The sequence below is a fragment of the Anastrepha ludens genome, chromosome 6, assembly GCF_028408465.1.
Source record: "Anastrepha ludens isolate Willacy chromosome 6, idAnaLude1.1, whole genome shotgun sequence".
NCBI lineage: Eukaryota > Metazoa > Arthropoda > Insecta > Diptera > Tephritidae > Anastrepha > Anastrepha ludens.
Genome location: NC_071502.1, coordinates 97,564,141 through 97,578,910, shown reverse-complemented (window position 1 = coordinate 97,578,910; position 14,770 = coordinate 97,564,141). Strand labels below are relative to the sequence as shown.

The window sequence follows — 14,770 nt, the reverse complement described above, 5'->3', positions numbered from 1 at the left end:
GCACATAAGGACAGCTATGCTACTTGGACCACGAAATGGGTCCATTGTGAGCATTTCCCTGGTTGGTTCCTACTTCTGGCTAGAGTCGGGCATGTGTTGCATTGTTTCCAACTCCTCTTCATTCCTGCAGCTACGACAGAAAGCATGCATGTAAACGCCTAATCTCCTTGCATGATTTCCTATGAGACAATGTAATATGAGGGTCCCTACTAACATAATTAATCTTAATTTGAAGTCTACTCAATTTTATAATATTCTTGCACAGACGTAAATTTAGCCTTGACCATGTTTGCCTAGCAATTTCACAGTTGTTTACATGAATCCATCTTTGATTTACAGAACTGATTAATGTGTCCGTAATAAGAAGTTTACAAGTTGCGATGTTCTAAATAACTTTTCTTTATTATTCAAAATGCGATATCTTCAATAAAAATTTATTCCATTAATACGTAATGCACTATTTCGTATTGTTTGGGTGGTTTTGAAAGGGTTTGGGTTTGGCTTTTGTTCCCCTCTAATAATTATAATGACAAATTTTCAAACTATAAAATTTACAATTATTTGTGAAGCGGATTTCAATCACAGCTTGAAGTACTTTTCTGTGAAATTATTGTTGTTTTAGTCCGAGCGGTCTTCTAGCAAATTACTGGTAAATTTATCAGATGAAAGCCCTGATTTAACTACTTAATATTTTTTTTATATAAATTTACTTTACTTACTGGACTTATTATTTCCTTATACTTATTTAAGGTTTTTATGAAAAATAAACGGGAAACTATTTGTTAAGTTAAATTTAATAATATAATAGAAAGAGTTATTTCTAAAGCGGTCACCTCGGAAGGCAATGGTAAACTGCCATGAAAAGTTCTACATGAAAAACTATCTGCCGTTCGGAGTCCTACAGTTTTAAGGTCCCTCCATTTGTGTAAAAATAGCAAGACGCACATTACAAATAGGAGGAGGAGCTCGGTCAAACACCTAACAGAAGTGCACACGCCAATCATTGATATTTTATTTATTTACTTCTACTAACTGTACTTATAAAAAAATTTAATTGAACTCATATAGAAGAGAATCTAGATTTTTTTGATAATACATGCGCAAAAAATGATTGCTTTTAAGTAAAATAAAAAATAAAAATGGTAAATGTTAAAGTTTAAGAACGAATGATTTTTTTTGATCTGGCAACCGAGCAACTGCGCTTATGACATCATTTCTGACATTTCTCTAATCCAATATTGTTGTTGCACTACACATTTGTATTGGTTTTGTATGTGAAGTGAAAACTTTTTACGCTAAGCTTCTCTGGAATTTATGCGAAGCAAAATATAAAAATTACGGGTTTCCTTGTTGAAAATCGCAACACTGCCTACAATAATGGCGGATCCAAAATTCGAGAACTTACCCGGGATAGTGAGTACACTACCAGTGCCAACGTAGAAAATCCAATAAACCTGACTCATGCAGCAGGCGACTTTACTTGTTGGTACCAGCTGAAACCCCACCTTAATCAGTTATATTTTGCATCTTCATTTTAGGCTTATGACCAACCCGACGTGTATGAGACGCCCGACAATGCCGAACCAGATACTTCTGATTACTATGAAGAGGAGCCGGAAAATGAGGCTATCGAGCGTCTGCACATCTCTACTCGCGATTCTTACAATCGCTTCCGTGGCGCCACACTTGATGGCAGCGTCGACTTTTCGGATCGCATTGGACGTCGACTATGCAAAGGCTATGATGCGCGCTCGGGTGAATACGAACTAGTCGGCTTGGGTGAAAAGGAGACACCAGTGCAGAAATGCCGACGTCTGCAGTGCGAAATGAACGAACTGATGGATGAGGTGGCGGCGCTTCAAGTGGATCGTAAGATTGCACAAGAGGAAAAGGAGTCATACGATGCGGTGGCAACTGTCATAGCAACGGCTAAGAAAGTGTTGGATTCATTGCGCTTGGAGCAGGTATTGGGCAACGAGCAAGTACCGAAAGCGGCAGATAAAGAAGTGAAGCAATTAATTGGTGAGATTGAAATGATTAGTATTTATACCAAAAACATTTTTAACTCTCATTTCAATGCATTGTCTCGCACATTGTACAGGTCAAGTGGAGGAGTTCAAAAAATCTGGTCTACTTACCGCCATACCTACGCCAGGCACTGATTTAGCCGCCTCTGCTCGCATTGCTAAGCTGGAGCATCGTTTGCATCAGTTGGAACAGGCAATAGGCGCGCAACCGGAGAAACTCAGTCGCCTTACAGCCATAACGAACACTTCAAACGTTTTTGAGGCGGTGCATCAACTCAGCACAAAAGCGGCTTTGCTACAAGTCGATAAGCTGGATCTCATCGAAACACGACTCGGTACACTGGCAGGTAAAATGGACGCCATTGCCGAGAAATCGAGTGGCTCTGCTGAAGATGCGAAACGTGATCAGAAAGTGGCCGAACTCTATGACATTGCGAAGCGCACAGAACCTGTAGCAGAAATACTGCCAGACATTATTGAGCGCATGCAGGCGCTTGAATCTTTGCACAAATACGGTAAGCTTCAGTGGGAAATATAATTAGAATGATAAAACAGAATGCATGTTTCATTTTACTTTCGCAGCTATGAACTTTGCTAAAATCATTGCTGAAATTGAGGAGAAACAAACTACAATTACAACCAGCCTGGTGAGCAACAAAGAACTGCTACATTCAGTGCAAGAGACTTTCGCACAAAATCTAGAAACAATCAACAAGGAAGTGGCAAAAGTGGAGCAGCGCGTGCAGACGATTACGGGCAAGAAGTAGAAAATGCCGCTAAGCGTCGCATTCACAGATCTACTCGCTGAAGCAACTATTTATGGTTAAAAGAGAAATTAACTTATATAATTTGCTGACATATTCTCAGTAATGCAAGTATTGTAATTTGTATTTTTAAATTTCAAGTTTGGCTGCGTTTTTTTTTTTTTAGTTTTTGCTTTAAAATCAGCATAACGCTGCAAAATGTTTATAAATGAATAAAACATAAAATGCTTTTGAAAACGAAGTGTCTGCAGCGCTGTTATAAAAAATAAGCACCGCTGGGTTGGTGCTGGCTGTTTAACTGTCTAATTTATTTAACGAAGAGACTTATGCAGAGCGGCGAATACAATACCACAAAATTCAAGTGTACGCTATCACAGGGACCGGATTACATGTCCGCCCAGAACTGTCAATTAAGCAGCATTTCTGTTTTAGCAGCTTACCTCTACCGTCTATGGAAATTGAACGGATGGTTATTGTCAAGAAAATGACTTGTTAAACTCGGCCAAAACTGCTCAGGAGTTAACCAATGAAAAGCAGAATAAGTATCTTTTTAAGAAATGGCCAGTGAAATACGTAATGTGGCATCTGCGGTGGAACAGGCGTTCTCAACACTTGCTCTATCACTGCACAGCGTTCAGTAAAATCAGTTGAAAAAGTATTGGAAAATATTTTCCTGAGAATTTAATGAGAATACATTACATACTTACATAGGTTAAAAAGGTGCATACGAGATGCTAAGAGGCTCACGACAGTCGGTTCTACGTTACCGGAACAACTCGGATATATATCCGACCAAGGACTGTCACTCCAGCAGCATTTCCCGTAAGTAAGTATGGGGAATGTTTATGCTGCTACAACAACAACAGGCTAAAAGACTGAGGGTCTTTGTTGTTGTTGTTGTTTGCTGTATCAGCAATACTACAATTATACAGCAAGTTTCCTGGGCCTGTCTTTAGTTGATTCAGACGAAGACGACCGGTGATTTACACTGCACTGGCAGGGTTTAATATTACTGCTACTATAACAACAACAACAACAACAACGGATATTTGTCGTAAGTGTCTCTCAGTACTCCTTATATTAACAACAACAATACATAGGATTGAGGGGAAAAACCAAGAGACTAAAAAGATTCGTCAGAAATGTCAAGTTCAGATAGAGCTGAGAGGCGTATCTGAACGGATGGTAAAGAACTCTTGTAATAACAAAAACAATAATTAGGACTGAAAGGCAATAGTAAGAGGCTTAGAAGATTCATCAGCTTTGTGGAGCTGACTTAAATAGTGAGAGTAATGCAACACTGGAAAATAAAGCCTTAAGTGCGTTTCCACGACAGTCGGTTCTACATTATCGGAACGACTCGGATTTATATTCGACCAACGGCATTCCTTGTTTTTGTATGAGGAATGTTTGTGATACTACAACAACAAATCCTTAAGTGCCTCTGTTCGCCTCTTATGGCGACAACAACAACAATATTATAGCACATTGCGAGGCTGTAACGCCAAAAAAGTGTGTAACCGAGCTTAAAGTTTGATATATCATTGAAAAGGTATTTTCTTGTTCCATATATATATGTATAGGGTGGGCCATGTAAAATTTGCTTTTTGAATCGGCTATAAGTAGAAAAAAAACACTAATCAATATTTTTTAAAACTTTTCTTTTTTATTTTGAAGATTGAAGATTATCACTTATGAATGAAAAATAATATCGTTCAAATGACTGCTACGACTGGCTTTACAGTAGGCCATCCGATCAACCCAATTTTTAAGCACATTTTCGATTGTTTGGGCTCCAATTTCACGAATGGCAATTTCGATTTCGTGTTTTAAAGCATCAATCTCTCTGGATGGTTCGCATAGCATTTGCCTTAACGGCTCCCCACAAAAAATAGTCCAACGGGCTTAAATCACAGCTCCGAGGCGGCCAATTGATATCGGAATTCAAAAATGGTAGCCAAAAGTTCGAGTGTAACTTTGGCAGTGTGACAAGTTGCACCGTCCTGTTGAAACCAAATGTCGTCCATGTCATCCTCTTCAATTTTTGGAAATAACTCGTTGAGCATGTCACGGTAACGCTCGCCATTTACTGTAACCGCGGCTCCTCGCTCATTTTCGAAAAAAAAAAATGGCCCGATGATGCCGCCAGACCAAAAACCGCACCAAACAGTGACTCGTTGTGGATGCATTTGCTTCTCTACAGTAACGTGTGGATTTTCTGAGCCCCAAATCCGACAATTTTGCTTATTGACGTAGCCACCGATGTGAAAATGAGCTTCATCAGAAAAGATGATTTTTCGGTAAAAATGCTCATCTTCGGTCAAACTATTTTCTGCAAATTGAGCGAACCGAAAACGCATTGGATGGCCATTAGGCTTCAGTTCTTACACCATATAGCTTCCCATTTCGTAAATGTCAAACCTTTAAGTAAATTATGAACACATTTGACATGTCATTTGTGTTACCATTCTCAAAAAAATAGGTGGTTCAAAAAGCAAACGCTATGTATGTAGGAAACAAAAAAATTCACTTACTAAAAAATTGTATTTTATGAAAAGTAAATTCGAATTTAGATAATTGTGTGTACTGGACGAAAGACTTACCTTAGGTTCATATAATCTTAAAAGGATACATACAGCTACGGGCAGAGAAATACTATACTTCCCCACAATAACATATAATGATGATAATTTTTACCAGATTACGCAGTAGAACAGTTAATTTTACACAAATATATTCTTTTATTTCAGTATTATAAAAAAAAAACGCTAAATAAAAAGCAATTCCATATCGACAATTATAGAGAGGTTGAAAAATCGGTATTTTCAAATTTTGAATTGGTCACTGAAATAGCGCACTTTTTAATAGATCTGCAAGAAAAACGGAAATTAATTATTTGCAACTAGTAACCCTCCGGTGGACACCTGGATCTGGCCAGACTTTTTCGACTTTGGACGTGAATTTAACATATTTCTATTATAGCTAACGACTTGAGCTTACAGGTAGCTTCCTAAATTTAATTTTCTATCGATGTATGGATATAACCTTTTAAAAAGGATCCTTGAACAGGCCGAAAAATGGCAACCCGAGTGCCCAACGAAATGTTTTAAAAAAGGTGCCCAAGAGAGGGTTAATAATTACTTGATTAGTTTTTTGTTGAGTATCGATTATTTTTCAAAACTGTTTCACACCTACAAAGCAAACTTTCTTATAACTCTGGCATCTCTCGAAGGGAATAGAGTTCTACGCTTCCTGTTCATTGGAATTAAATTTTTTGTTGCCCAACCTTAAACTTAATTTCATGCCACAAATTTTCAATGGGATTAATTTGGTGTTTTGTGTGCAGATCTAGAACTGCAATTTTTTCTTTAGAAAGCCAATATTTCACCATTATCGTACATGAATAACCAGTTTAGTGGCATGGACTCGAAGGAATATATGTGGCTCCATCGCATTTTTGAGAATATTAAGAGAGCCAAACTTGTGCATATTGCCATTTCTTCTAATTTTTGGGACGACTCCATTCCAAGAAAATGGTCACCAATCTTTCAAGTTATCCCCACCTTGCTTTATGGTCTGCGTGGTATACCGGGTATTGAACCATTGGTTTTTTCACGTTCAACAAAATACTTCCCATTAGGACCGATCACATCAACTTTAGTCTCGTCCGTAAAAGTATTCTTTTTCTAGAATTTTACGACTTTGCTTCTATAGGCACTTGCGAAAGACAAACGAATTTTAGTTGTTGTCTTCCCTGCAGGCGTCTTTTGAACTTTCTTTTTTTAAGCATATTTTTGGCTGTATTTCTAATTTCCAGCAGCATATCAGCGAGGAATTGATAAAGAAGTTTTTAAGAAAGTACGATTTTCGCTGTTTTAGGGAGGTAGAAATTTTTAGGATGTTAAAATCTTCATCACTTCAGTGTAGAATTTTTTCACTCTATGTGCGCCCAAGAAGTAGGCGTGTATTTGTTACAGCTGCGCAATTGGTTTAAACCCTTTTTTTGTAAACGGTGATCAATTTAGTAGTATCGAATTTTAAGTTAAAACAATACAACAAAAATTCAAATTCATTGGACAATCTTTATTATTTTTGTGTAGAGCCATTCATGGAATTTATTTTTAAAAGACAATTATTTTCAAATGTTCGCCCCAACTGCGCCGTAATTCCGTCATCCTTAAGGGGTTAGGGCTAGTCAGAAGCCCAAAAATTATGATTTTCAATAATTTTTTTTTCTTTGCAAGTCATTTGCTTTATTTTACAAAAATAAAAACATAGCATTAATACATCATCGACTTGACTTAAACAAAATTAAAAAAAAAATTAATAACTGTAAAAGTTATTGCCGCTTGTGTGGAGCCCGTTTCCCCAGAAGTCCCCTGCGGTGATCAACACAAATTATTGGAGATTCTTCTAAAATCAATCGGACAAGAGAAATTAGTTTTATTAACAGATAATCTTGTGCCTGACCGAAGTTTTTTGTTTTTTTTTTCAATTAACAATATAGCGACTTGAAATATTTTTCAGATTTTCAAGAAAAAAACCGGCAATTAATTGTTAAAAAAAATCGAAATTTTTGAAAAAAAAATCCTTCGGTCAGGCGCGATTTTTTAATGTTTTTCAAAAGCAATATAACTTTTACTGAAATCTACCAAGCGATTTTTAAGTTACAGTGATCACCAGTTCAAAAAACATAGTTTTGAGAAAAACGCATTTAAAGTTTTGCCATCGATTTATGTACAGTTATACGAGTTATTTAATTACTTACACTGTGTAATCTATTCCTCTCTCTCTCTCTCTCTCTCTCTCTCTCTCTCTCTCTCTTAGCTTCACAGTCTGTGGTGGGCCATAGCTTCATGGACAATTCTCCTCCAATTCAGTCTATCTCTTTCCTCATTTCTCTCATCTGTTCCTGGGCCATATAATTGTTCTTCAGCCGTCAAAGCAGCTTCCAAAATATCGATTTTCTGTTGCCTACGTCGCATTCTACCTTCTCGAGTGTTATCGTTAGCGCGCTTATCTGCCACTTTCATACGTGCAGCATCCAATTTTTCAGCATACGAACGCTCCGGAGCACCCGAGTGCACTTTGTTAATTGTTGAATAACTCGAAAAGAGTTTCTCGGATGCACTTCAAATTTTCACACAATATTTTTAAGATACATATTATACTTTAATAAAATTCTGACAACCCCTAACCCCTTAAACACCAATTTTGCATGACACGCTGCGGGACTGCGGACGATATCTCTTGAACAACTTCAGTAATGTTGGCTTTCAATGCCTCAATCGAAGCTGGTTTGTCCACAAAGCATTTAGACTTCACAAACCCCCACAAATAAAAATTCAAAGGTATGATATCACGCAATCTTGGTCGCCAATTCACTGGTCCGGGACGTGAGATAAATTGCTCACCGAAACGACGACGCAGTAAATCTATTGTTTCACGAGCTGTGTGGCAAGTAGCGCTGTCTTGCAGGAATCAAATGTTGTGGGGATCATGCACTTCAATTTCCGGTATCAAGAATACGTCTACCATGGTGCAATAGCGTTCGCCATTCACTGCTAGATTGGCGCCAGCCTCGTCTTTGAAGAAATATGGGCCGATGATACCTCCAGCTCATGGGCTCCACCAAATGGTTATTTTTAATGTATGTGATGGCTGTTCTTGAATGGCTTCGGGTTGCTCTTCAGCCCAAATACGGCAATTTAGCGATCAAGCCAAAATTATACCGTATAGCTGAGCGCCATAAGTTGGCCTGAGCGCGCGATGAGCACTTTTCGCAGAGCGTCGAATTTCGTAATACGAATTGTACGATTTGTAAACGTTGTTGAGGCGTAAGTCTTTCCATGATGAAAAGTCAATGCATACCGAAAAAAAAATTATGTGTTTAGTTGGCCAGGTGTCACGCGTGATCTGCCGAAAAAATCTTAATGGAAAAAGTACTTCCAATCTGATCAGCCTTTATATGGGCCCATCCGATTAAACGCGCTGCTCTGCAGGATTTGTTTGGCGCATTTTTCAATTATTATTTTTAATTTTTTTTTAAATAAAAGAATCCTTAGTAATTTACAATTTTTATTTAAAGCCTTTTTATTCATATTATTCATAATCATAATAATCATAATAATAATAAGTAATAATAGCGATACGCTCACGCATAATATCTGTAGATAGTACACATTTAGCTTTGAATAAATTTCATACACCTCCTGTCCACCACTTCCATATATTTTCTTCCTTTCGCTGCGATGTTCTTTCACCCATTTCGCCCATTTCTTTATTTCTGGCTTATGTACGTATGTATACGCTGATGTTCGCTGCCATTGCATGTTTATATAGAATATTTATTTATCCTTTAAATGTAACCCTTCGCGCGGCTTAGTCATTTTACTATACTTATGAATATATGTATGTATGTATGTATTATATTTGGTATATAATATTTCTAGTCTATGTAGGGAGATGTGTATATATGTATGTGTATGCATTTGTCCATGCCTATGTGAATGCATATTTCGCATTAGTGGGTGAGTGAGTGTGAGAGTTTTTGCTATTCTTTTAGAGAATGTTTTGAAGTTTATATTTGTATACATGTATGTATGTGCTTGTATGTATGGATCTTTGTTTTTTTTCCTTAAATGTACTTTTTTAGTTTTTTACTGCTTTCGTTTTCTAAATCCCACTTAAATGCTGCTAAATTGCCCACAATACTTATTTTCACATTTTGTATGGTTTCATTTTTTTTATATTTATTTATGTTACTTGGTTTTCAGAGTATAAGACATTTATTTAAATAACTTATTGTTGTCTTTTACTATTTATTACATGTGTGTATACTTTTCTTACTCAGTGTATATATCGATTTGAAAGTGTTATACATCTGATTTCAATATAATTTTTTATTTAATATGCATAACTCGTTAATCGGTAGATTTTTTTTTGAGTCCAACTCTATTAGATTTTCTCCTTTCATGTCTCCTCTGTTTTAAATACTTTCACTCTATTATTATTAACTCAGTTGCCACACTTCAGAAACATTTAAATCAATTGGGGCAAAAGGGGGAAATCGTCTTAACTGAGCGCTTTCACTCCACACACTTCAACAGAAAAAGAGCTTCTAAGCACTGCACTTACACATTATTGCATAAAAAAAATTTACAACAAAAAAAATTAGAAACATTTTTTTTTACAAAACAAAAGTTTAAAAATAGAAATTTTTACAAAAACAAAAGTTAAAAAATTTTTTTTTTTACAAAAACAAAAGTTTAAAAAAAATTTAACAAAAACAAAAAATTTTTATATAAAAAAATAAAAAAAAAATGTTTACAAATTAATACAAAGGTTTAAAAAAATTGTTTTTACAAAACTAAAAGTTTAATAATAACATTATTTTACAAAAACAAAAGTAAAAAAAAAAAATTACAAAGGAAGCTACACAAAAAATTTAACAAGAACAAAAAATTTGTATATATAAAAATATAAAAAAAAAATGTTTACAAATTAATACAAAAGTTTAAAAAAATTGTTTTTACAAAACTAAAAGTTTAAAAATAAAAATTGTTTACAAAAACAAAAGTAAAAAAAAAAGCTACACATTTTTTTTTTACAAAAAAACTTACAAAAAAGGCTACAAATTTACAAAAAAAGCCACACATTTTTTTTTTACCAAAACAAAAGTTTAAAAAAAAATTTAACAAAAACAAAAAATTTTTATATAAAAAAAAAAAAAAAAAAAATGTTTACAAATTAATACAAAAGTTTAAAAAAATTGGTTTTACAAAACTTAAAGTTTAAAAATAAAAATGTTTACAAAAACAAAAGTAAAAAAAAAAAAAAATTTACAAAAAAAGTTTAAAATATTTTTATTTGCCAAAACAAAAGTTAAAAAAAAATTACAAAAACAAAAAACTTGTACTAAAAGAAAAATTTCAAAAAAAAAATGCTTACAAAAAATACAACAGTTCAAAACAAATTTACAAAAACAAAAAATGTGTACAAAAACAAAAATGTGCTTACAAAAAAAAACAAAAGTTCAAAAAATTTTTTTTTTACAAAACTAAAAGTTCAAAAATAAAATTTTTACAAACAGAAAAGTTAAAAAACAAATTTTACAAAGCCAAAAATTAAAAAAAAAGTTTTTTTACAAGAATAAAAGTCACAAAAACAAAAATTAAAAAAAAAAAAATGCTTACAAAAAATATAAAAGTTCAGAAAAAAATTATTTTACAAAACTAAAGGTTTAAAAATACAAATTTTTACAAAAACAAAAGTTAAAAAATAAATTTTACAAAACCAAAAGTTATATTAATAAAAAGTTTTTTTACAAAAATAAAAGTTTAAACAAAAACAAAAAAATTGTACAAAAACAGAAGTTTAAAAATAAAATTATTTACAAATACAAAAGTTAAAAAATCATATTTTTACAAAAACAAAAGTTAAAAAAAAATTACAATACAAAAACGAAAGTTAAAACAAAAAAATCTACAAAACTCAACAATTTGTACAAAAAAAAAATTACCGACGTTCAAAAAAAACTACATTAAAATATATAAAAATTCCCTCTAGTCACTCTATGCGCTTAACGTTTGTTCCACTGCTGGGAACAACGAAAGCGCGCTACGTTTGGCTTGCCGTAAAGCTTAAGACACCAATTTTTCTCATTGCCCACATTTCTTTTCAATTGAATAAGTGCGTGTTGAAAGCATTTTTTCGCCTGCTACACTCTTTTTGCCTTCCTAAAAGTGTGCGTTTAAAAGCCTTCGCGCCATTTCAAAAGTTAAAGTACTGGAAAAATCAAGATTAAAAAAAAAATGGACTATAATAATTGAAAAAAAATTAAGTAAAAAGTACTTTTAATAGCATAAATCACATATCCAGTTCAAGTAGTCGGTTATTTATAACGACTTATGAACTATGAAAGCTTAACATCAAAAAAGTCTTCAAACCATTACGACATATAAATATATCACATAAATAACTTTACGTATATTGGGCGCATTTTAAGACTTTTTCATAAATATGTTGGTCTTGGGCAAGTGCAGTTTATGCTAAAAGCTCAACTTTCAAATATATGAACGAACGCTTTTTTAAGTAAAATTCCAAGTTATGAAAAATAAAAAACTTTTGATTTTGAAAGCCCAATCAATCCAAATCCATTTTTTTAGATAACTGCTGTTGAAAGCTCCAGCTGTTTGTGCAAGCTCTTTCAATAAAAATTTGTTTTTAAAGCTCAATCAATCCAATTTTTCTTTTTAAATAACTGCAGGTGAAAGCTTCAGCTTTTCGTGAAAGCTCTTTCAAATTAAAACATTTTTTTAGTAACTGCATATAACAACTTCAGCTGCAACGTTTGTGTACTTCTCACCTTTCATCAGAAAATTTGAATTGCTTACTTTCAACAAAGTGAAAGTGTGAGTTCAGCTTCCTCCTTTTAATTTATTTAGGAAAATTCCTATTTACAATAGCAAAAGTTATGTAGCTAGCAAAGCTTCTAAAGCTCGCATTTCGTTAATAAAAAGTGATGGGAGATAAGATCCGCTACTCAAAGCTTTTCATACCAGCTGGCCTGCTGCTTTCACTAGCATGCTTTGTGTACAAGCTTTCATTAATCAAATGAGAAAGTTTTTAGCTTAAAGCTTTTAGAAGCCCGAGCTGAACTTTCGCCAAACTATTGTACATTACAAAGCTTTAAATCTACAAAACGTTAAATTTTAGGAGCCGGGTTAATAAGATAATTTAAAATGAAATGATTGCAGTTGATGTCTTTCATTTTTCGACTGTCACTATTTATTTTCGTCATACAAAATGCTCACTAACGTCTTTATTTCTATTATTCCCCAGCTGAATGATTTATACTGAAGAGCTTTCATGGTAAAAAGAGCTTTGAACTCTTTTTCATTACATGAGTGTTAAATACTAAAGCTTTCAGCACGTAAAAAGCTTTTCTGAGCAAATTTAAAGCTCGCTGTTTTCGCTTGATTAGAATGAGCGCCCTCTCTTTCAACGCTGAGATTAAATTTAGTAGTGTTGCTTTCACTTCTTCAAGTCTTAAAAAAATATTTCGTGTCTTATAGCACTTTCTCACTTAATAAAGGTTTCTTGCTTTGAAGAGTCTTCATTGCACATCTTTTCAAGATTTGAAGCTGCTACCTTTCCTAATACAACCTCAGAACCAAATATATTCTGTTGCGATTTTTGTTAATTTTTATCAGTAAAAAATTTGCAGTTCGAACTCATTTTCAGAGCGTGGGTTTCCACGTGTTTGAAAATTTTGTATATTATATTTTGCGGCTTCTATGCTATAAAACTTTCAGAATAGTTTTTCAATTTTCTACACAAAATCTTTAGTTTAGCAGCTCATCACAGAAGCGTTTAAAAAGTTTTTACCAGCTTCTTTTATTTTTAGGTATGGAAAGCTCTGAGGTCAATATTATTTTAGTCTACTGAAAATCTCTCTGAGTCTTGCTCGAAAGCTAAGAATATACCTACATACTTAAGTTGATATAGACCTTGGGAAGGCGATTGTTTATACCTTACAACGACCTTCGAGCCTACGTTACCGAAGCGAGCCGGTTAAATATCCAACTTAGCATGGCGAAAAGAATTCAGAAGTTGTGACCAACATCAGACCGTTAATCGGCTCTCAGCGAATTTGAAAGAATCTGCTGATTGGCTGACGTAAGCGAGATTGTGATACCGGTTTGTTCACGAAAAAATTGAGATTGTGTTGGTGATATACGAAAAAAATCAACACAGCCTTCGCTCATTTTGCTTCGTTGCCGTCTAAACAACGACGAATTGGACGAGTGTGTGAATATGTGTGAGCAGAATTCTGCTGCCGCGTACCCGGTAACGTAGCAGCCGAAGTTTGCTCGCTCAATTTCGTTTTTCAACGAATAGCTGAAGGCCAAGCCTGGGAGCTAAGCACTAAGGATTTAACGAAAAATTTATAGGCGATGTTTTTAGTGTTACAATAACAAAAACAACTTTCTAGAAGATTTTACGATTTATAAGTTCACAGTTAAATGGATTTTTAATTTCTTTGTTCGAAGTTGAATTCCTTTTTCGTAACAGTTTCCTTCATTTCTGCGGTTCACCTAAGGAAAACAATTGCATAATTTGTGAGCATTTCGCAATAAATTTCACACATTCATTTTTAATCGTTGGAGGGCTGCGGGTTATAATATTCCTACAGGGTTTGCCCTAATTTATGTAGGTTTTAGTAACTTCATGCTCATATCAAGTTTTTTTATATTTTTTAAATTTTTTCAATAAATAAACTCTTCTTCTTCTAAGAAATGTGTGACGAAATAGAGACTCTTCAACCGTGAATCATTCATATTGCCTTTATATTACGATTATTAGGGTATGAATTATGCTAACAAAAAAAAAACAAAAAACCAATATTTAAAAAATTGTATAAAAAGTAAAGTTTAAAAATTATCAATTCATAAAAAGTACTTTAAAAACCTTCGTATTAACAGAGATGTGCTTAATTTTCGAAGAAATTTTTGTTTTCATTCTGTCAAGCTCATCCATTACTTCAAGTTCCTGTTTTATACAAATGTATGTATCAGTGGGCGGCAAAACCATCAACTTTTTTACCTACTACCCGCACAACACTTCTTTTGTCCCGCTGAGCGTACTCTCTCGCTGCGTACTCTCTCTTAAGCGGACACCTAAGCGACCTTCCTCGTTATGGGAAGTGTCCCTTATGAAAAGTGTTCACTTATGAGAAAAGTGTAAAAAAAAGTTATCTGCTCAAGAGGAAAAAATTTAAATTTGTATGTATGTACATATGTACTGAAAATGTTGTTTGCTTCGGAGAGCTGTCCATTAGGAGCGAGTGCACTGCAGTTGTATGTGGGTTCGCCTGCTATACGCTGTCGCTCACTACTTTACACGAGTATAATTGCAAATCTTTCCGCTCTTTTTGCCGTTTTGTTTACGCCTTTATACATACACATATACACATAC

At 34.1% G+C, this 14,770-nt stretch overlaps 1 protein-coding gene across 1 annotated transcript; it reads left to right on the top strand.

Moving 5' to 3' along the window:
• The first annotated feature begins 1,236 nt into the window (after positions 1 to 1,236).
• On the top strand, positions 1,237 to 2,925 carry LOC128865957 (dynactin subunit 2). The gene is made up of 4 exons (XM_054106403.1): positions 1,237 to 1,413; positions 1,539 to 2,022; positions 2,102 to 2,542; positions 2,610 to 2,925. The coding sequence occupies exons 1-4, from the start codon at positions 1,378 to 1,380 to the stop codon at positions 2,792 to 2,794; spliced, it is 1,146 nt and encodes a 381-aa protein (XP_053962378.1). The 5' UTR covers positions 1,237 to 1,377; the 3' UTR covers positions 2,795 to 2,925.
• Positions 2,926 to 14,770: the final 11,845 nt, after the last annotated feature.